General features: G+C 40.8%; 1 protein-coding gene across 2 annotated transcripts in view; it reads right to left on the bottom strand.

Annotated features, from left to right (window-relative positions):
• The window catches only part of AGBL1 (AGBL carboxypeptidase 1), a 968,506-nt gene that overhangs the window by 837,902 nt on the left and 109,713 nt on the right, over positions 1-20,891 (bottom strand). For both annotated transcript variants that reach the window (XM_023552843.2, XM_064267104.1), the window contains exons 6-13: positions 16,085-16,250; positions 14,870-14,937; positions 9,634-9,750; positions 7,846-8,426; positions 6,393-6,476; positions 6,090-6,179; positions 4,307-4,455; positions 3,029-3,116 (exon numbers count right to left, since the gene is read on the bottom strand). In XM_023552843.2, the coding sequence (XP_023408611.2) occupies positions 3,029-3,116; positions 4,307-4,455; positions 6,090-6,179; positions 6,393-6,476; positions 7,846-8,426; positions 9,634-9,750; positions 14,870-14,937; positions 16,085-16,250 (1,343 nt within the window). The remainder of the gene's footprint in view (positions 1-3,028; positions 3,117-4,306; positions 4,456-6,089; positions 6,180-6,392; positions 6,477-7,845; positions 8,427-9,633; positions 9,751-14,869; positions 14,938-16,084; positions 16,251-20,891) is intronic.

The raw sequence follows: 20,891 nt of genomic DNA, 5'->3' as shown, positions 1-20,891 counted from the left end.
CCGATTTGTGGATGAATAGCAATACTCATATCTATCCTGTTGTTAGATCACATTATTGGAAATAAGTTAACATAATGTGGTGAATAATTGTAAAACAAACTACTTTACAATGTAGCAATCTTATCCATTCATCTCTGTTGTATTCGTGGTGGAATATGAAAAATGAATTGCATTATACATTCATGGTTTTCATCCTACCCCTCTATTGCTCTTTAATCACATAACAATTGTCTTGTTAATGAACCTAAAAGCTATTAACATTGGCTTTCTTTAGGCCAAGTCTATGCTTTTGAATATGTGGCTTCTTCCTTCCTCTTTTGGCAGATGCTTGATCCCCAGGAGCCCTCTCCTTCTTCCTCACTTAAAAGAGGAGCAGCCTCCAGGGAAAGCTATATCCTGTTGGGAGACCATAGGAAATGTTGTTTGTCCAATCACTTACTAAGTACCAGACTAAGGCCTGCTCTAAGCTGGGTCTTTCACATTTATTGAAGATTACTGTTTTCAGAGGAATCTGAAAGTTAATCTTTTTTTTTTTTTTTAAATGTCTTTTTTGTTGTTGTTGCTGCTGTTAGGTGACATCGAATCAGTTCCAACTCATAGCGACCCTATGTACAACAGAACTAAACACTGCCCCATCCTGCACCATTGACCCATTGTTGCAGCCACTGTGTCAATCCATCTTGTTGAGAGTCTTCCTCCTTTTCACTAACCTTCTACTTTACCAAGTATGATGTCCTTCTCCAGGGACTGGTCCCTTCTGATAACATGTCCAAAGTGCATAAGACAAAGTCTTGCCATTCTCATTTCTAAGAAGCATTTTCGCTGTACTCCTTCCAAGATAGATTTATTCATTCTTCTGGCAATTCATGATATAGTCAATATTCTTCTCCAGCACCATAATTCAAATGCATCAAGTCTTCTTCAGTCTTCCTTACTCATTGTCTAGCTGTCACATACGTATGAGGCTGTTGAAAACACCATGGCTTGGGTCAGGCACACTTAAGTCCTTAAAGTGACATCTTTGCTTTTTTAACACCTTAAAGAGGACTTTTTTTTAGCAGATTTGCTCAATGCAATGCATTGTTTGATTTCCTGACTACTACTTCCATGGGTGTTGATTGTGAATCCAAGTAAAATGAAATCCTTGACAATTCAATCTTTTCTCCATTTATCGTGAAGTTGCTTACTGATGTAGATGCAAGGATTTTTCTTTTATGTTGAGGTGTAATTCACATTGAAGGTTATAGTCTTTGATCTTCATCAGTAAATGCTTCAAGTCCTCTTTGCTTTCAGTAAGCGGGGTTGTGTAATCTGCATATTGCAGGTTGTTAATGAGTCTCCCTCCAATCCCAATGCTGCATTATTCTTCATATAGTCCAGCATGGTTGTTGTAAGAATCCACCCAAACCAAACCCACTGCTGTCGAGTCGATTCCGACTCATAGCGACCCTATAGGACAGAGTAGAATATATAACAAAATTTGCCAATTTGAAGTTTTTCACATTACAATTTAGTGACACAAATTACATTAATCACATTGTACAATCATCACCAGTATCTGTTGCCAAATTTTACATCACTATAAACAGAAACTCAATGCTTTCTAAACAATGATTCCCTTCCCTCTCACCCCTGGTAATCGCTAATAAATGTTGGTCTCTTTTTTTTTTTTTTATACATTTGATCTCTATATATTGGCAACTTTGGATATATAAAAGTTATTCTTGAAACACCAAGGTCTAAATTTAGAATTTTATATTTTTTTCCTGCAATCGTAGCCTCTCTCAGTATATTCTCCTCTTGAAGTGATTTTTAGTCTAAGCCTCTTTGGACCATAAAAGGGTCCTGAGAGTCTCAAGATAGGTGGGCCAGAGGGTAATTATCACTGAGATGGATAGAAAACCAATGCAGTTGTAAGCTTTTGCTATTCTTTTAAAAGATAAAATGAGAATACTACCCAGGTCTATATCCTAATACATCAAGGACTGAAGAATGCCAGCTCTTTTATTACAGACTGTCAGTCAGCCCAGCTCTGTGGTTTGATACTGTCATTATCTCTATGATGATTTTTGTCTTTGTATCTGATGGGGCAACAAGATCCTTGACCTTCCTATCTATCAATGGTCTGGCCTCACCATCTTAAAAGCCAAAAGACTTAAGGATATATATTTTCTTTCTTTTTGCTATTGATGACAATCCTAAACTCTAGAACGTCTGATAATAGTTCTTTTAGCAGCTTCCTGTATTCTCAGAAAGATATAAGCTTTACTTTATCCAAGAAAATAAGTACTAGCCTATATCAGTTTTTATAAGAAACTAGCACTGAGCTAATAATTAATTAATATACCCTACCTGTTCTAATAATTCCCTTCCTTTCTTTCTTATGAACATGAATTTTATTTTCCCTCAAAAGGAAATGCACACATAGCAAATCCTGGGTCTGGAATCTATTCTTTCATCAAAATATATGGATAATTTAAATTTCATTATAACTTTACAGAATAAATTGACGAAACCAGCTACTGATCAAGGAATGAAGATGAATTTTGAAAACCCTCCCTTGTCAAAATTTTTCATCTTACTGTGGAGGAACAGTTACTTAAGAGTATTTGCCACATATTCACCTTCCTATACTTTGGAAACTGAAGCACAGGATGGTTAAAAACAAACCAGAACATCTCAGACTTTTTGTTCACTGGGACCAGTGGGAACAGGTAAAGAGTTAAGACTTAGGCACACATTGAGCTGGTACAACATCCAACAACAAGTTCTAAAGGTCTTAATGTGCTTAAATGAAGACAGACCACCCTTTAGCCAATCAAAAGATATTTCTTGAGGTCCACTATGGATGCCATTTGAAATACATGTTTATCCCTTTGAAGGGCAGGACATTTGCCATTGGGAGAAAGTGATAACAAGTGGACCAGACAAACAGATTGTTGAGGTTTATAAGATCAGTATGGAAATGCAGGAGATTGAGAGAGAGTGAAAGGGTAGAGAGAAGGAAGCTAACAACATCCTCACTTACCTGTAATAACAGATTTCAGAGCCCGTCCGTACCCAGGTGGGTCTGCCAAGAAGAGCCTCCTTCACTGAATACATGGTTGGCTGCATCCCTACATAAAATTAAGGGAGCACTTAATCCATGACTGAAAGAGTAGAGAGAGTTGTGATAAACTGAATAATGGTCCCCAAGGATATCCGGGTCCTAATCACTGGAACCTGTGAGTATTACCTCACATGTAAAAAAGACTGCATGTGTGATTAAGTTAATGATTCCGAGACTGGGAGATCAATCTGAATTGTCCTGGTGGGCCCTAAAAGCAATCACAAGTATTCCCGTAAGGGGGCGGCAGAGGGGGATTTGACTACAGAGGAGAAGGTAATGTGACATAAGCAGAGCAAGATGAGAAGATGCTGTTCTGCTGACTTTGAAGATGGAAGAAAGGGTCATGAGCCAAGGAATGGAGAAACTATAAAAGGCTAGGAGACAGGTTCTCCCCTAGAGCCTGCAGAGGGAGCATGGCCCTGCCAACACCTTGACTTTGGCCCAGTGAAACTGACTTTGGACGTCTGGACTCCAGAACTGTAAGAGAATAAATTTGTCTTGTTTTAAGTCACCAGGTTTGAGGTAATTTGTTACAACAACCACGGGAACCTAAAATAAGAGTCAAACACCATATTTTTTCTTTCTACACCAGCAAGAGTCTACTTAACCAGAACAAAATAGAGGCAATATCCTGTGCTTGGATATAAAGACTTGGAAATACTTATTTCTTATTCAAGGCCATGCAATAAATTATTGTATGAGCCAGCAATAGCACCCAGAATTTCCAAGAATCATTCAAAATAAATACGGACTACTGGTCAGTCTTTGTCTGTTGAATGTCTCTTCCAAAATGTCCACAGATATTCTGGAGAATTTAAACTTTCTCTAGAGCTTTCTGATACAAAACTCATCTCTATCTTGTTACAAGTAGGACAATACATTCACTACGTTGGGGTGAGCAGATGGAGAGAGGGAATAAATGAGTGGGACCACCTACCTCCAAAAGCTCAAGATGGGCTGTGGGAGTCAGAAAGCAGTGCAATGTTATGTGTGGTACTGACTTAGTGTTGTGGAGTGAGGCTGTCCAGCTTCTCCCTCCATAGTAGCCACTGGCTTGTCACACCTGGCAAGCAAAATGGGTAGTCCAGCCTTCAAACCCTCCGAGAACCCAAGTAGGGATCTAGTAAAAATCCAAACACTTAAGAGACATTGTTCCTGGTGATATCTAGAAAAGCCCTATCCCCTAAAAGCTCGTACCGTAGTTAAACTGGCTGTTGGGCTTCTCACAGTTGATGATGTTGAAACGATAAGGGACAGCAGCTCTCATACCGCTCACCTTGAAGTAGAACCATTGCTGGTGCTGGGTGGTGTTCACATCAGCATTAAGCAACAAGTCATACTCAAACCTGCAAATCATATACAAGATTAGAGAGTTAAGTAGAAGACCTTGAAGGTAGCTTCCAACATTGAGAATCGACAAGTCTCAGGTTCTAGATTACAGATCTAAGACCCAGCATCTCAGTTGGCCAGGAAATCATGGTTACCATCCTTATCTCATATGTCAGATATTCTCCTCTGATTTTGGATCTGAACTCCATAACTGTAACAGAATAAGTTTACCTTATTTTAAGCCACTAGATTTGTGGTAATTTGTTGAACACAAGCTTTGGAAAATCAGGTTTTTTCTTTTTTTCTTTGTACTAGCAGAGCCAGTTACACAACCATAGCACTCTTTTTTGTTACACGTAACGAACCATCTATCCAGCTAGAAAAATGCATGTGTGCTATATCCCAGAGAAAATTTGGTCACATCTGGCCTGGATATGCTATTACTAGCTACTTGATGCTAGACATTACTTTCGAGTCTCAGTCTCTTCAAAGGGAAAGTAGAAATGATGTCTAAACTTGCAGTGCTATTTATAAAAGATTAACTCTATAAAAACCAAAAAACTCAAACCAAACCCATTGCTGCCAAGCCAATTCCAACTCATAGAGACCCTGTAGGACAGAGTAAACTTGCCCAAAGGGTTTCCAAGGCTGTAAATCTTTATGGAAGCATACTGCCCTATCTTTCTCTTGCAGAATGGCTAGTAGGTTAGAACCACCGAACTTTCAGTTAACAGCTGAACATTTTAACCACTGTGCCACCCAGTGCTCCTTATTAACTAGGGCTCTTTATTTACTGTACAGTTTATATATATATATATATATATATAAAATCAAAACTGTTGCTGTCAAGTTGATTCCAACTTATAGCGACCTGGTTGCACAGTGGTTAGGAGCTATGGCTGCTAATCAAAAGGTCAACAATTGAAATCTACAAGCTGCTCCTTGGAAATCCTATCGGGCAGTTCTACTCTGTCCTATAGGGTCCCTAGGAGTTGGAATCGACTCGACTGCAAAGAGTTTGGTTTATATATGTGTATATATGTATATATATACAAAATACATGTACTGTATAGTGTATATAAATCCCCCAGCAGAACAACAAACATGAATTAAGCTGGTAATGCAAGGGTTGTTTGTTTTTTCACCGTTCAATTGAGATATAACTTACATTCAGTACAGTGCACAAATCTTAGGTGTATAGCTCAGTGAATTTGTTTATATAGGGATACGCCTGTGTAACCACCACCAAAATCAAGATACAGAATATTTCCAACAACCCACAAGGCTCTCCTGTGTCCCCTCCCAGTTACTTGGTCTCCAGAGGGAACCTCTTTCCTGAGCTCTGGCAGCAGAATCAGGCAAGGGACATAAGGCTTTCCTAACAGTTCACCTCTGCTCACTCTCCTTCTTGCTATGACATCAGCTATAGTGAGTCCCCGAGTGGTGTGCTGGTGAATGCTTAGCAATTGGCTCTCCGGGGAGAGCAGCCTTGATTTGTTGCCTTTGTTGGTTTTTGCAGTGCAAATACTCCCACCACGGCCAATTTCAAGCTACCTTTGTGGGGTTATTGAACCGGAAGTGAGAAGAGATGCTCACAAACCTGTATTCTCTAGCGGGCAGGAGCTGCCCCCTGAGAACTTTCTTTACTTACTCACGCACTTGGATGGCTTTGCGAAGATTTCCTGACTCAAACTTGGAGAAGAACCTTAGGCAATGAGAAGCACTAAAGTCTTGCAAAGGCCTGTAACGAAATAGGAAACACGTCAAATTGTGCATTACTGTTGTTCTTAGTTACAGTTTGACATTCCTTCTTGATAAATTTTCCCTCATAGATCTTTAATCATAATTTCAACATACCATTCTGAGGACTAGGAATGGGTTACCAACATGAAAAACTTCTACTTTGGGGCCTTTAACAGTATTCTCCATTCAGCTGAAGCACAAGGCCACCTACCCAGGCTCATCTAAACTGAAGACGACTTTATTGATGACATCCCTTGGCTGGATGAGTCTCCGGATATCCTCAAATATCTTGATCCTGAAAAAGGAAATAGGAAATATTTTTAAGAGTTGGCCCTTACTCCGTACCTCCTCATCCTAGGGATCACCTGGAGAGAGCCTTGGGAGTCATCAGAGAGATAAGAAACAAAGAAGAAAGTTTAACAATGCCCAAACTTGAGCTGAAACCTTCTCTTCTCTGTCAAGTAATAAAACTACACTGGGCAGTAGAAATGTTGAAAGCAGTGATATTAGATTTTAGTCAGGGTATCCTTGGCTTGGTGAAGACCTTTGTCAAGAGCATTTGGACTAGGGGACTTTGGAAGTTTTCTGGTTGTATGAATAATACAGTCCTTTGTATTGAGACAGTCTTGAGGAAGACCTTGGGACTGAAGACAGTTAGCTCCCTCAGGGTTTGGGACGTTCCTATAAAGGCTTTGAGCTCTTGTACTACTTATATTCCTTGGGTTCTGTCTGCTCCAGAAAGCTGAAGTGAATCTTCTGTTTGAGAAACACCAGTATCCAGGAGATTTAAGTAAGAAGGAGGAAGGAAGTCACGGGGACTTTCAGACTTCCTCCCTGAATTTCCAACCCTGTTCATAGATGGGGTCAGAGGGTAAGTCAGAGATGGAGGCCAGAAACCCAAGTGGGAGAAGATTTTAGGATACACGATTGAGAGAACAATATGTTGAGGAAACAGAAAAATACGTTAATGAAATTTTCTGGTCTGCACACTTCGCTCCACTGGCTTAGTATATACATAATTATTTTTTCCTTGGCTTTCTCAGTTTTTATTTTAATTTTCCCATACTGAGCCAAAGGCAAAGTTTCTCTTCCTATGTTTTGGGAATAATCCATCACCCAGAGTTTCTGCCCTGGAGAATATGTCTTTTCCTTCTCCTCTGCAGTGATGCAGAAAAGCTATTCTTCAAGCCAAGTCACTATCTATAAGGTTGGAATTGTAGGATGAAGGTACACTACCCTCCTCCCTATTAGGAAGAGACCAGATATCCGTTTACAGTGAAAAAGGAAAGAGATCCCAGAAAATGAATACTTGATTTTACTGAGAACCTTCCTTTGAGGAGTGACTCCAATATTTGGAGAAACTGGATTATTTTTTTCTGTAGCTGTGGTTTGCAATGGATATGAGCTAAGGGGTTGTATTAAAATCGTCCAAGGAATTCTTTTTTCAGGAACACATGCCTCCCACTATCCCACACTTGATTCTGAAATGTCCTGGTAAGGAGGCAAATGTGTATGTTCAGCGAAAGCTTTCCAAGGGGCTTTAACACGTTCCTGGATGATGCTCACTTTCCTACAGATAGCAGAGCATCCTGTACAAACCATTGCACCTATAAAATATTAAAGAAGAGAAAAAAATATAGATCTCAAATTGGTAACACCATCACCTTTGGACTCCACATTTGCGTTCCAACATGGACTGGGCTGAGGTAGGTAGGTGGTGCCCCCAGAGATCAGGAAATGCCATCATCTTAAAGTCTGCCACAGAACTTGTTCTTCTGGCTTTGGCCATATAAAGATGGGGCTCATGGAAGGGAATATCAATGGGATGTGTCTGCAGAAGCTTATCTATTACTTCAACACTTTCTCTAGGCATAGTGGAATTGGCAAGGGAGGCACTCATCCTTGGGCAGGAAATTGCATCTATGTCCCAAGCATCCTCTTTGAGGGAAGCCTGAATATCAGGGATTTCATTTCCAGAAGAATCTATCCCAAGACCATTGGATGGTACATTTTGGTAAGTTTTCATTGCTGGTTTTCTTTTGGAGGCAAGATGCACATTGGACCTCCCCATCTTCACCATGCTCAGGAGGGAAGCCTGGACTGTGTCTTCTCTTTCAAGCCCCCAGTGGCTCTGGTCCTTATTCAAGCCATGCTGCTTTGGGGAGGCAGCAGCCGGAATGTGGTGGTGATTGGCACACTGAGGCTCTTCAAAGTTCAAATCACCTTCAAGTCTGGGCTCCAATTCCTTCAGGTTTAAAGTGAAAAAGAATATGTCAGTGTTTCCTTCTCGGTAGATAATACAATTTGATCCCTGTTCTCATTCCCTGGGCACAGAGCTAAGCAAAAATCCTGTGCATGGAGAAAGTTTTTCCAAGGTCAGCCAAAGAAAAACTAACCTTCAAGAGTCAAATAAATGGCAGAATCATAGAAACTCATGTTTGGAAGAGGTTTTGGTAGGCCATCTAGTACGATTCAATATAGTGTATGAATGCCCATGCCCTGTATAAACTCCATGAGGTCATAGTCTGGGTGACCAACCTTATCTGTGGGGCCTCACTAGTGGTTAAGAGCTATGGCTGCTAACCAAAAGGTCAGCAGTTTGAATCCACCAGGCTCTGCTTGGAAATCCTATGGGGCAGTTCTACTCTGTCCTATAAGGTCACTACGAGTCAGAATTGACTCCACAGCAATGGGTTTGCTTTTGTTTTTTCTTTTTTCACTGCAACTAAGATGGTACTTTTTGCTGCACCCTGAGGTAGTGCCTTTCATTTGAGGATCACTGTGATCATTCTAAATGCCGAAATGAAATTTTCTTCCCTGAAGCTTTTACCCATTGATACCCATCTGCTTTCTGGAGTAAAATAGAATATATTAACTCCCTTCTACACGTGATTTAGCTAGTACCCTTATCTGTGGCCAAACTCATGATTTCTTTAAGAGCAATAAGAAAATAATAGAGATCAAAAAGCAGATCTAAAATCTTGATGTCAGCATTATCATCAACAGCAGCAGCAGCAAACGGCCACTGAAATGGCATCACCAGCTCTAAGGCTCCCAATTTGTTTCTACCAGCAAAGAGAGCCTGAAATAGGATGGCTACCTTCAGAGAGCCTTCTAGCACAACTTTTCCACATGGGCAAGAAAACAAATACATCATTAAGAATTTTCACTTCCTTTCTCAACGCATGAAGACAGGACACCTTGCCCACAAGCCAATAGGTAGTGAAAGACTTTAATCTCAAGTGTAGTATGTCACATTGTAGGGCCCTGATATGCATCTTAGCTTGGCCACTTTTTTTCCATTTTTGCTTAGCCTTCTGCTTTTCTCCCAAAAAGATCCCAGGAGCAGATTGCTAATGATGAGCAATGTTTTCCATTTGGATACCTCTCCCAGGTTCTTCAAAGTACCCATCATGCATCACCCAGGAGCATAACCACAGCATATGTCCTACCTCAAAGCTATAGGAGAGCTCAAGACACATGGCCTCATATTGCTCCAGCTCCTCTTCAGCTCGGTCAAGGCCAGGTTTGAAACTCAGCTTGTTCACGTCTGTTTCCAAGTCATCATCCTACAATGGAATATTCAAAGAATATATTACAACCAAGAAAGGTACTCTGAGAAGTATTGAGACTAGCTACATATGAGATTTTTCAGAATCTTAGGATATGATTATACATGTGAAGCGTGTTGAAATGGCAAATGTTTTGTTATATATATATTCATAAGGATTTTTTTTATTTAAAAATTTAAAAAATTCTTAGGACATGGTTTCCTTGCCTTCAAACTATAGTGCTAGCCTATCCAGAGGAGAATTTAATATGTTCCATTTTATTTTTAAAATAAAAAGAAAAAAAATACACAACTTTCCTCAGCATGTATGTCAGTATTTATCAGCCTTCATTATAAATAAATAAGTTTATATAAAATCAATTGAACCATATAAACAATAAAGCATGGCATAAAGGGAAATTTTTATCTCATTGTCTCTACCATCAACATCATCATAGCTGTCATACTTATTCATCTATCTACTGTTGCCCTTTAGGTCCTTTCCTTATTCCACAAACTCTTAATGAGTGTCTAATATGAGAAAGAAAGGAGCCCTGGTGGTACAATGGTTAAGCACTCAGCTGCTAACGGAAAGACTGGCAGTTCGCACCCTCCTAGCAGCTCTGTGGGTAAGACCTAGTGATCTGCTCCCATAAAGATTACAGCCGCGAAAAACCTACGGGACAGTTCAACTCTGTCATGTGGTGTCACTATGAGTCAAAAGTGAAGTCGACAGCACCCAACAACAACAATATGAGAAGGATTCCCTGGGGGTGCAAATGATTAATGCACTCAGCTACTACCCAAAAGGTTGGAGGTTTGAGTCCACCCAGAAGTGCCTTGGAAGAAAGTTCTGATGACTACTTTTTACTTCTGAAAAATCAACCACTGGAAACCCTATGGAGCACAGTTCTACTCTGACACCCATGGGGACACCATGAGTCAAAATCAACTCAGTGGCAACTGACTGGTTGATTTATAGAAACAGATACTTTTCTACATACTGGCAACAGAACAAACAAGGTCCACGCTCCCATGGATTTGCCTTCCAGTGACAGAAGACTGACAAAATAAATGAATAAAAAAATAAATAAGGTAATTTCCAAAAGTGATAAATGCCATGGAAATATTGAAAGATGGTGATATGATTATGACTGAGACTGGGGTATGGGAAGCTCTTTAGATTGGGTGACCCGAAAAGATCTTGCTCAAAAGGTAGAATTTAACTGAGACCTAAATGAGAAGAAGAGCAATGATCCGGAAGAAAGTAATTACTAGCAGAAGGAACAGCTTAAATGTGGCTACAGGAAGAAGGCAACTGAAGCATAGAGTATAAAAGGAAGACTGTAGGAGATGATGTTTGAGAAGTAGGTAGGGGAAGCATTATATTGATTCTTACAGGCCCTGGAGAGGAGTTTGTAACCTCCTGTTATACCTTTATCCCTTTATAAATGTAAAAGTCTACCAAGTTACCACCTATCTTTTCTCCATTGGGCTGAATAATCCTAGACCTTTTTTTTTCTTCTAGTTAGTAACTTCATAATAGCTTAGTGAGGACGGTGACTCTCGTCCCAATACTTCTGGGTTTTCCAAGGGTTATAGACTCTTACAGAGAAAGGATACCAGAAATCAACCATGAGGGTTAACCCATAAGATGCAGCCTAACTCATTCCACAGGTGGCTAGGTCTCCTACTTAGCCTTACAGTAAGGGCCCTTAAACTAAGGCCCACTGCATGATTTGGTAAATGAAGTTTTATTGGAACAACCTCACTCATTTACATATGATCTGTGGCTGCTTTCAAGGTACAATAGCAAAGTTTACAGAGACCATCTCTAGTTTCCATCTCAGGCTCCTCAAAGGTCTGAAACTTGGAACCTGAGTCTCTAGGCCCTCAGCTAGGTTCTCACCACCTTCTGTATTGCTTAGAAGTACCATTCTCTAGGGATTTGCTTCTAGATCCTCACAGCCACCCAGACAATCCTTTACCACCTAGAATCCTGGCATCCATCAAATACAGATGCTTTATGTCCTTGTTCCTTAGGTTGTACCCCTTGAATATTGATTTTTCCCTGCCACAGACTTGAGTTCACCAGCCCTTTGAAGGTGGTGATTTGGACTCTGGTAGGGACAATCCCCAAGATCACTAGTCTGTGAACTCTGAAAATAAACACTGTGTCTTACTTGTATTTGTATTGTATTACCAACCCCAAGAAGTTAGGATGCTATCTCGTACATAGATTATACCCAAGAAAGTATCTGAAAAAAATAAAAATTTAAAAAAGAAGGAAAGGAAGGATGAATTTAAATTTACTCTGTTTATCCCCCCTCTTTGAAAGTTTCTCCAATTCTAATGTTTGTATTTATGAAGAAAAAAATATAGATGGTTAGCATTTAGTCTGTATTCATTGAAAGTCTCTTTTCTTACGTTGACCTTGGCAGTTTTCAGTCAAAGCACAAAATTTAGCTCTCCATTTACAAAGTCCTTGACAGATAAAACTCTTCCTAATCATGCCTCCTGAAAGGCTGGTTCCAATAGTTAGCTAAGATTTTCAAATGAGAAGATCAAGGCTAAAGTCCTGGGTCAATTCTATGACCAGAAATAAAACACGCCTGGATCCTCATCCACATTTCTTGCAGTAAACACTAGTGGGTTCACAGAGGAAAAACAAGCTTCCTGGAACCCCAGTTTCCTTGCTCTTGCTGTACTCCAGAATCAAACCCTGATTCCAATGTTCCTCTGTTCCTCTACAACTCATGATCACAAACTCACTTCTCATCTTTTCCTTGGCTTGGAGGCTTTTGATGAGTGGTTTCCAGGGCCCCAGCAATCTATATGTGCTTCTTTCCCAGCAGGGTTTGTTTGTTTGTTTAGGGTCCACTCCACCCCACCCCACCATCATTTGCAGAGTGGGGACTAAAGATTGTAGCTGAAACTCCTTCCCTCGATGCTGTGTGAAGTCAGGCACTGCCATGGCCCTGTCCCTCCACATCAGATACAAGAGGTGACTGACACTGTGCATCAGACATTCAGTTATCAAAAAGCAAGCAAGAGAGGAAGGGAAAGTGGCATTGATGAATGACTACAGCAGCACAGTTTTATTCAAATAATTCAGCATGGAATCTATAGGCTTGCACCGCCACGCCATGGCAAAGAGCAAATTTGCTACTGACGATTTCAGAAATTATTCTATTTATCAAAAAACCCTGGAAACACCAGAGTGTCAATAAAAATCTAAACTTAGAGATGTGGCCAAGATATAGTCCCTGTATGTCTGCTACTACCATTGGAAAGATGAGTGATTATAATGATAGCAAAATCGAAAAGTGTCTTTCTCTCTAGATAGATAGGTAGGCAGGTAGTTAGGCAGGCAGAGAGAGAGAGAGACAGATGGAGAGAGGGAGGGGAGGTAGACCCCAAAACCAAAACCACTGTCATCAAGTCAATTCCAACTCATAATGACCCAACAGGACAAAGTAGAACTGCCCTGTAGGTTTCCAAGGTTGTAATCTTTACAGAAGCAGACTGCCACATCTTTCTCCCCCACAGAACGTCTGGTGGGTTTGAACTGTTGACCTTCCAGTTAGAAGCCGAGTGCTTAACCACTTTGCCACCAAGGCTTCTTGATAGATAATAATAAAAATAACCAGTTTTTATCACATTGACCCGGATTCATGGTGACCCCAGGCGTGTCAGAGTAGAACTTTCATTGGCTGATTTTTTGAAGCAGATCACTAGGGCTTTCTTCTGAGGCACCTCTAGGTAAACTCAAACCTCTAAACCTCTGGTTAGCAGCTGAGCTCATTAACTGCACCACCCAGGGACTCCAGATAGATGATTAAATAGATAGATTTTTTTTTTTTTAATTCAAGTTTCATTCCCAGGAATGTCATACAAGGTAGCATGTACTTCTCTTACTTATTTTGCAGATGACAAAACTAAACTGTAACTTGAGGAAACTTGTCCAAGTCCATGTTCACCAACAGAAATGGAGACAGAATTTTAACACACAGTCAAATGACCATTATAAATTAGCGGTTCTGAACTAGGGGCAATTTTGCTTCCCAGAGACATTTGACAATGCCTGGAGACATTTTGGTTTCATCACTGGGTGGAGGTGAGTGCTATTGGCATCTAGTGGGCAGAGGCCAGAGATGCTGCTAAACATCCTACAGTGCACAGGACAAGACCCCGCAACAAAGAAGTATCCTGTCCAAAATGCCAATAGTGAAACCCTGTTCTAAAGCAGGGGTCAGCAACTATGACTCACTGCCTATTTTTGCAAATAAATTTTGATTGGAATACAGCCGCACCCATTTCCCACAACAACAGCAAGCTGAGTAGTTGCAACAAAGACTGTATGGCCCATAAAGCCTAAAATAATTACTATCCAGCCTTTTACAGGAAAAGTTTTTCAATCCCTCTTCTATAGCATAGGCATTATAAGATAAGGACCGAGGGACACCACTTCCCTATTGGACAGGTTGTTCATCCAACCCCAAACCAAAAAAAAAAAAACCAAACTCGCTGCCATTGAGTCGATTCCAACTCATAGTGACCCTATAAGACAGAGTGGAACCGCCCCATAGAGTTTCTAAGGAGCGCCTGGTGGATTCAAACTGCCGACCTTTTTGCCAGCAGCCTTAGTGCTCAGCCACTATGCCACCAGGGTTTCTTCAACCAACAACCCAAGAGAGCACAATTCACATAGACTCTTCAGTGAGTGAAACAGCACAGTGCAGCAACCCTGGGAAGAATGAGTAGATAAGAAGAGTGACTTACAAAGTTAGGTGAGATCTACCAGAAAAAAAGTTTCTGGCAATTTTTTTCATGTCTTTTTGACTGAATGTCATACACATTTATTAAACGTGCTAATCCTAAGCATCAAGCATCTACCTAAGGCTCGTCCAGATGGAGTATTCATGTCTTCAGAATGGATGGTCTCAGACTTTACAAGGAGACATTGTATTAGACCTAATGAGATGAAGATGATACCTTGGAAACCCACAACCGTAGCTGTTATTTATTAGGCATCTCTTATCTCTCATGCACTGGGCTTAGATAAACATAGGAAGTGATAGTTTTCTCTGCAAGATGCGCAAATGGAGATCATTACAAGCAAGGGCTGGTGTACCTACTTCCTCTTTCACATCTTCAGAATCCGAGTCTTTGTCCACCTCTTCGTCACCATCATCTTCAAAATCCTCTGGATGGGGAAAAAGAGGTGAAAAAGAGGCATTGCGTTTGCTTTGGATTTGGAGTCTCAGTACACAATGATCATTACTTCTTCCTCTCCCAAATAAACAGTCCATTATTACATGCACAATATCCCAGTGGACTTTAAAGCTTATTGGTAAATGTAAATGATTCGCATACACATACGAGAGAGCACTACTACATGACATCTAAACTGTTGTTCCACATTGAATGCAAAATGAGTGCAGAATAAAATGGCATATCTGAATACCATTCTGTGAAGTCTGGGACTAACCCCATTTTTAGGATGTGCACAACCATTTTATAAGTGTTTATGCAACTAACTTTGTCAACATTTTGAGATCACATACATACAAAATTTGTTGAAACCTAGATATCACCTTGATTAATTCTCTAATGTTAAGATGAAAAAGGCCATTGTTGCATCTAACACACAAATGGCTTGATTTTTTCCTATTACAGGAGAACCATTAAAAAGCATTCAACACCAATAACCACAAGGCAGAGTTTCCAAAGTCCTATGCCTGATCAGAATGACCAAGATAGCAGAAGACAATCTTGAGTATTGCCAGCTCTCCTAAGATGAAGGAACTTATTTAAAACAAAAGTCCACTGTGGCAAAGTGGTGCTTTATGGAAAACCTGCCCCATGGAAAGGAGGATGGGGTCAGAAAGCACTGGAACTTTTGACAGCAAGCTCTTCTTGGAGACTGAATTCACATGCTTTCAAGGATTCCAATATAACCATCGCAGGGTTGTAAATAGCAGGAGTTGTATTTCAGTTTCATCCTTAGGGTAAATCAATTTCCAAACCAGTCAGGACAGTGGACAGGCCAGATCATGGGGCTGTGAATAGATTTTTAAATTAGCTGAGAAGAATTGTGCAGGGATTCAATAGCTACCAGGCAAAGTGGCAACAATCAGTAATTAAGGACAAAGTAAGTGAGCTTGATGTTTTTTTGCTCTGTATATGAAAAACAGAAAACAAAAGTACTTTCTTACACATATCTTTAATTAGTTTATTGGACAATTGTGACTGGCCTATAAAACAACTAATTCTACTTTCATCCCCATTTCCCTGAAATATTGCCAAATGCAAACACTCACACTAAAGCTATGGTTATCCCCTTACTTTACCTTCAGTTAGAACACGTGGAGGCTCAGAGGTGATGCTCCCAGGGATGGGGAAGGCATAAGCACTGCTGGCTGTGGGCAAGGGAAGGAGGCTCTTAGGGTAGCACTGCCTCAGGATCTGAAGCACCACGGAGATGAGGGGCTCCATAATTTTGTCATCCAAGTGGTTCTGAGCAAAGGGAAGATCAGACACTGAGCTCTTATGCTGTAACAGTATTTCAGGTAATGAATTACATATAGACAAAGCGGACGGTCAAGATCCTTAATGAAGACTGCTTTGGTCTAATCTAGAATCAGAATTTTTGTTTCTCTTTCACAATTTACATTATATTAGAATGAACTTAGTCTCAAAATAGCCTTTTGGTCTTTTGAGAGATGCTGCACCTAAAGGAAGGCATTGTCCAGGACAGCTGGGGGAAGAGGAGGTGAGCAACCATGTGTCATTGTTAATTATTGTCTGTTAGGGAGTAAGTGGCTGAATTGATGGCAGTCTTGCTTTTCTCTCTCAGCTGCAATCTGAAGAGCAAATATAAAGGAAAAAGATAAGAAAGACAAAACATGAAATCAGGGAAAAAAAAAAAAAAAGGCTAAGTGACTCCCAAGAGCCGAAATTAAATAATACGCCTCTTCTCAAAGGCTATAGTGTTGATCCCTCTTGGTCTCTGTCCAAAACAAAGGAAAATTGGGTTTGCCAATGTAACATTTTGATATTAATGGACTAGGACAAGACCCTTCTTTTTAGACACTGTGAAAAATGTAAAAACAAGTTTATAGAACAGAGAGAGAGAAAAAGTTGGGAGTAATTTGGTATCTCTTCAGCAAAACATGGCCATTTTCTTTAGTGTCTTAGGAAATGTTTTGCCTGCTGGCTTGATGCAGAAAGTTGACTGGTGTGGACCTCCAAGTTGATATCCTTAAAGGGTTTCCAGCCAACTCTGAAGCCAAGGACTCAAAGCAGCAGATATGGTAGACACTGGGTACCCACCCCAGGGCAGTGTGAATGTCTGCAATGAGGCTATGCTGTGGGTATCTCCCCGCACACATTACAGGTACCTCCACGTAAAAGAACAAGGAGAAAAAAATTAATTTTGAAGAAATTTTTAGCCATGAATTCAGGTTCCTCAAAATGTCTCCAAAGTATAATAAAAGTAAGCCAACTTTCATGGAGCACATTTTTCAAGTAGTGAAACTATTCTTTATGATACTGTTATGATGGTGTCATGGATTGAATTATGTCCCCTAATAAATGTGTGCATCAGTTTGCCCGAGCCATGATTGCTGGTATTGTGTGATTTTCCTATATGTTGTAAATCCTACCTCTATGATGTTAATGAGGGAGGATGGGCAGTAATTTTGTTAGTGAGGCAGGACTTAATCTACAAGATTGGATTGTGTTTAAGGCAATTTCTTGAGATATAAGAGAGACATGAGCAGAGAGACAGAGGGACCTCATACCATGAAGGAAGCAGTGCTGGGAGCAGAGCAGGTCCTTTGGACCCAGGGTCACTGCATGGAGAAGCTCCTAGTCCAGGGGAAGATTGATGAGAAGGCCGGCAGAGAGAGAAAGTCTTCCCCTGGAGCTGACACCCTGATTCTGAACTTTTAGCCTATTTTACTGTGAAGAAATAAATTTCTGTTTGTTAAAGCTATCCACTTGTATTCTTTCTGTTATAGCCTCACTAGATGACTAAGACAGATGGACACATGACACAGTGTATCTTTCAAAAGCCATAGAGTTGTACAACACAAACGTGAGCCCTAATGTCAACTATGTACTTCAGTTAATAATAATATATCACTATGGGTTTTGTTGATTGGTTCATCAAACGTAACAAATGAACCACACAAATGCAAAATGTTAGTAACAGGAAAAATTGTGTAATAGGGGGAGAGGGGTTGTATAGAAACTTTCTATATTTGATGTGCAATTTTTCTGTGAACCTAAAACTTCCCTAAAAAATAATGTCTATTAAAAATATGTAAAGGAGGAAAAATTAAAAAATAATAGTGAAAAGAAAAAAGTAAGCCAAATTTCAAAAGAGATACATCTTAATCCAATCAAAACAGCTATCTCCCTTGCAGTGCAATCAAATGGTACCAATCAGGGAACCTGACTCAACAGTCCCAGAGCCAAGCAGGAAACACTCTCAGTGGAAATGAATTAGTTGAGGCTGCTTCATCCCTGGCCCTGGTCAAAGGGCCTCAAGTGCTTCATCAAAAGTGTTAGTTAGCATTGGAAGAAGGGACAGCTGAGTGTAAAGGAGATGATCAGAGATGACGTTCTGAGCTTCCACCTTGGGAGAAACAGACCAGGGCCAGGTCTAGACGGAGGCAAAGGGGGTGCCACGGTACAAAATTTAAGGAGGTGCTCCCTGTCAGACTCCTGCAACTGCAGGGTTGGCACTTGTGTATCCTAAGATGACAAAACTAGAAGGGCTAGAGCCCCTCTGGACAAATGTCTCAGAATGTGGGACAAAGGTGAGATTTTTAGACTGACTTTTCCCACTAGACCCAATAATACGCCTACAACTTGGAAAAAACAACTTGAAAGGGATGATGAAATATGGGGGTGCTTAAAACATTTTTTTTTAAATGCTTTGCCACAGTTCACACTTTTGCATTAAAATGGGAATAATAAATACCTTAATTCCATGATACCTAGGCAATGTCATGGAGCTGTTTACCAAACAGAGTAATGGTAAACAGCTCAGGTCCTGTAGTCAAACTACCTGAATTCAAACCTTGGGCCAAAGGCTACTCACTACATAGCTCTCGTAAGCTACCACACCTCTCTGTGTCTCGGTTTCCTCATCTGTAAGATGGAGATAATAACAGAACCTATCTCATTAGGCTGTGGTAGGAGTTAAATGAGCTAACGTAGGCAAAGTAAATGTGAGCTAGTGGGAGGATGGCACACGACTGGGAATTGTTTTGTTCTGGTGTATATAGCATTGCTATGAGTCAGAACTGGCTTGACGGCACCTAACAACAACAAAGTGGGATGTCAGCAGGCATCATTAGGTTCATAAAATCTCCTAAGTATCCAAAAAGAGATCCTGGGAGGCCATTGCTACTCGGGGAAGAGTCTTATTAGTAAACCTCAGTAACAAAATAGTACACTGTAGTGGAATAGGAGATGGACTAGGAGTCAGAAGTCATAGGTTTAAGTTCCAGTTCTGTTTTTAACTAGCCAAAGCCATCGGCATCTCCCACCTGAACTCCTACAGTCTCTTACCTCCTCCCCTTACACTTTTGACTCTCCCTCCTCCCCCTGGTGCCCTCAGATAATCTCCTCTCCAAATGGCAGCCAGGAGGTTCTTTAAAAACATAAATCATATCAGGTCACTCCATTGTCTCAAACCTGATAGAAAAAAAAAAAATCCAAATCCCTTTCCATGGCCTAGAAAGCTCTACGGGATTTGCCCCTTGCTAACTCTCCAGCTCATGCCTTCTCCCTGCTTCAGTCTGATGGAAATAAAATCCAAATGCCTCATCATGGCTCGGGAGGCTGTATATGCTCTGGTCTCCACCCATGTCCCAGCTTCAGCTCATGCCCTTCTCCATGTTTCTCATCATGCTACTGCCACGCTGACCTCTCCATTTCTCAAGCTCCTTCCATCTCCCACCCTACCCTACTTAAAAATAAAAAAATTGCTTTGGAATCTACTTTGACTCATGGCAACCTCACCTGTGTCAGAGTAGAACTGTGCTCCATAGGGTTTTCAGTGGCTGATTTTTCCGTAGATTTCCAGGCCTTTCTTCCAAGGTGCCTCTGAGGGGACTTGAACCTCCAATCTTTCAGTCGGCAGCCAAGTACATTAACCATTTGTACCACCCAGGACTCCACTCCCTACCTTAGGGCCTTTGCATTTTTTTTTTTTTCTTTTCTCCCTGGAACACTCATCTCCAGATCTCCGTGCCACTAGTTCTTTCTTGTCATTCAAGTTCCCAACTGATGCTGACACAACGCAGAATCAGATAAATACACAAGGAAGATACCATATGAAGACAGAGGCAAAGGCTGGAGTTATGCTGCCACCAACCAAGAAGCACAGGGGCTACCAGAAGCTGAGAAAGACAAAGAAGGGTCTTCCCCCAAGAGCCTTTGGAGAGAACATGGCCTTGCTGACACCTTGATTTCAGACTTCCGGGTCCCAGAACTCTGAGACAATACATTATGTTGTTTTAAGCCACCTAGTTTGTGGTCCTTTGTTACAGCAGACACAGGAAACTCCTACCATTTGTAAAGTGCTAGCCCAGATCTGGGACCCGGTAAGCAATTAATACAAAGTAACTGTTTTCTTCATAATCATCATCATCCTTACATCATCATCTTCATCATTATTGTAACTACCAAATAGCCACTGAAGTAATGTCACCAAATCCAGGGTTCTTAAGTTGGCTGTCCAGTGACTAATGTGCCTTCTCTGGTATGCGGGCGTGGGGGATGACGGCCATCCCAAACTCCAGCTCAGCTGCAATAGGCTGTGCTCATAGCACTCATCCACTTGCTGGAGGTTATGAAGCACTACCTACATTTCTGCCAGGAAGGAGTGAGGAGCCATTTTAGTTTCTAACCCAGATTGGCATATATTTCACCAGAAAGGGTCGTTTTTCAAAAATAGGAGAATGTTCAGTGTCAGACCTTGCACCCAAACTTGATAGCACCTCCTCTGGGAGAAATCCACTAGCACATTACTAAAAAGGCCAAAAGCAAAAGGGGAGACTGAGGAAGGGGATGTGATCCTTATACCACACACACTCTTCAGGTGGAAGCCTCAGCATGCCGTCTCCTTTTACTCAGCACTGT

The sequence above is a fragment of the Loxodonta africana genome, chromosome 13, assembly GCF_030014295.1.
Source record: "Loxodonta africana isolate mLoxAfr1 chromosome 13, mLoxAfr1.hap2, whole genome shotgun sequence".
Lineage (NCBI taxonomy): Eukaryota > Metazoa > Chordata > Mammalia > Proboscidea > Elephantidae > Loxodonta > Loxodonta africana.
Note: the sequence above shows the minus strand (reverse complement) of the source record. Positions and strands in the feature narration are given on the sequence as shown.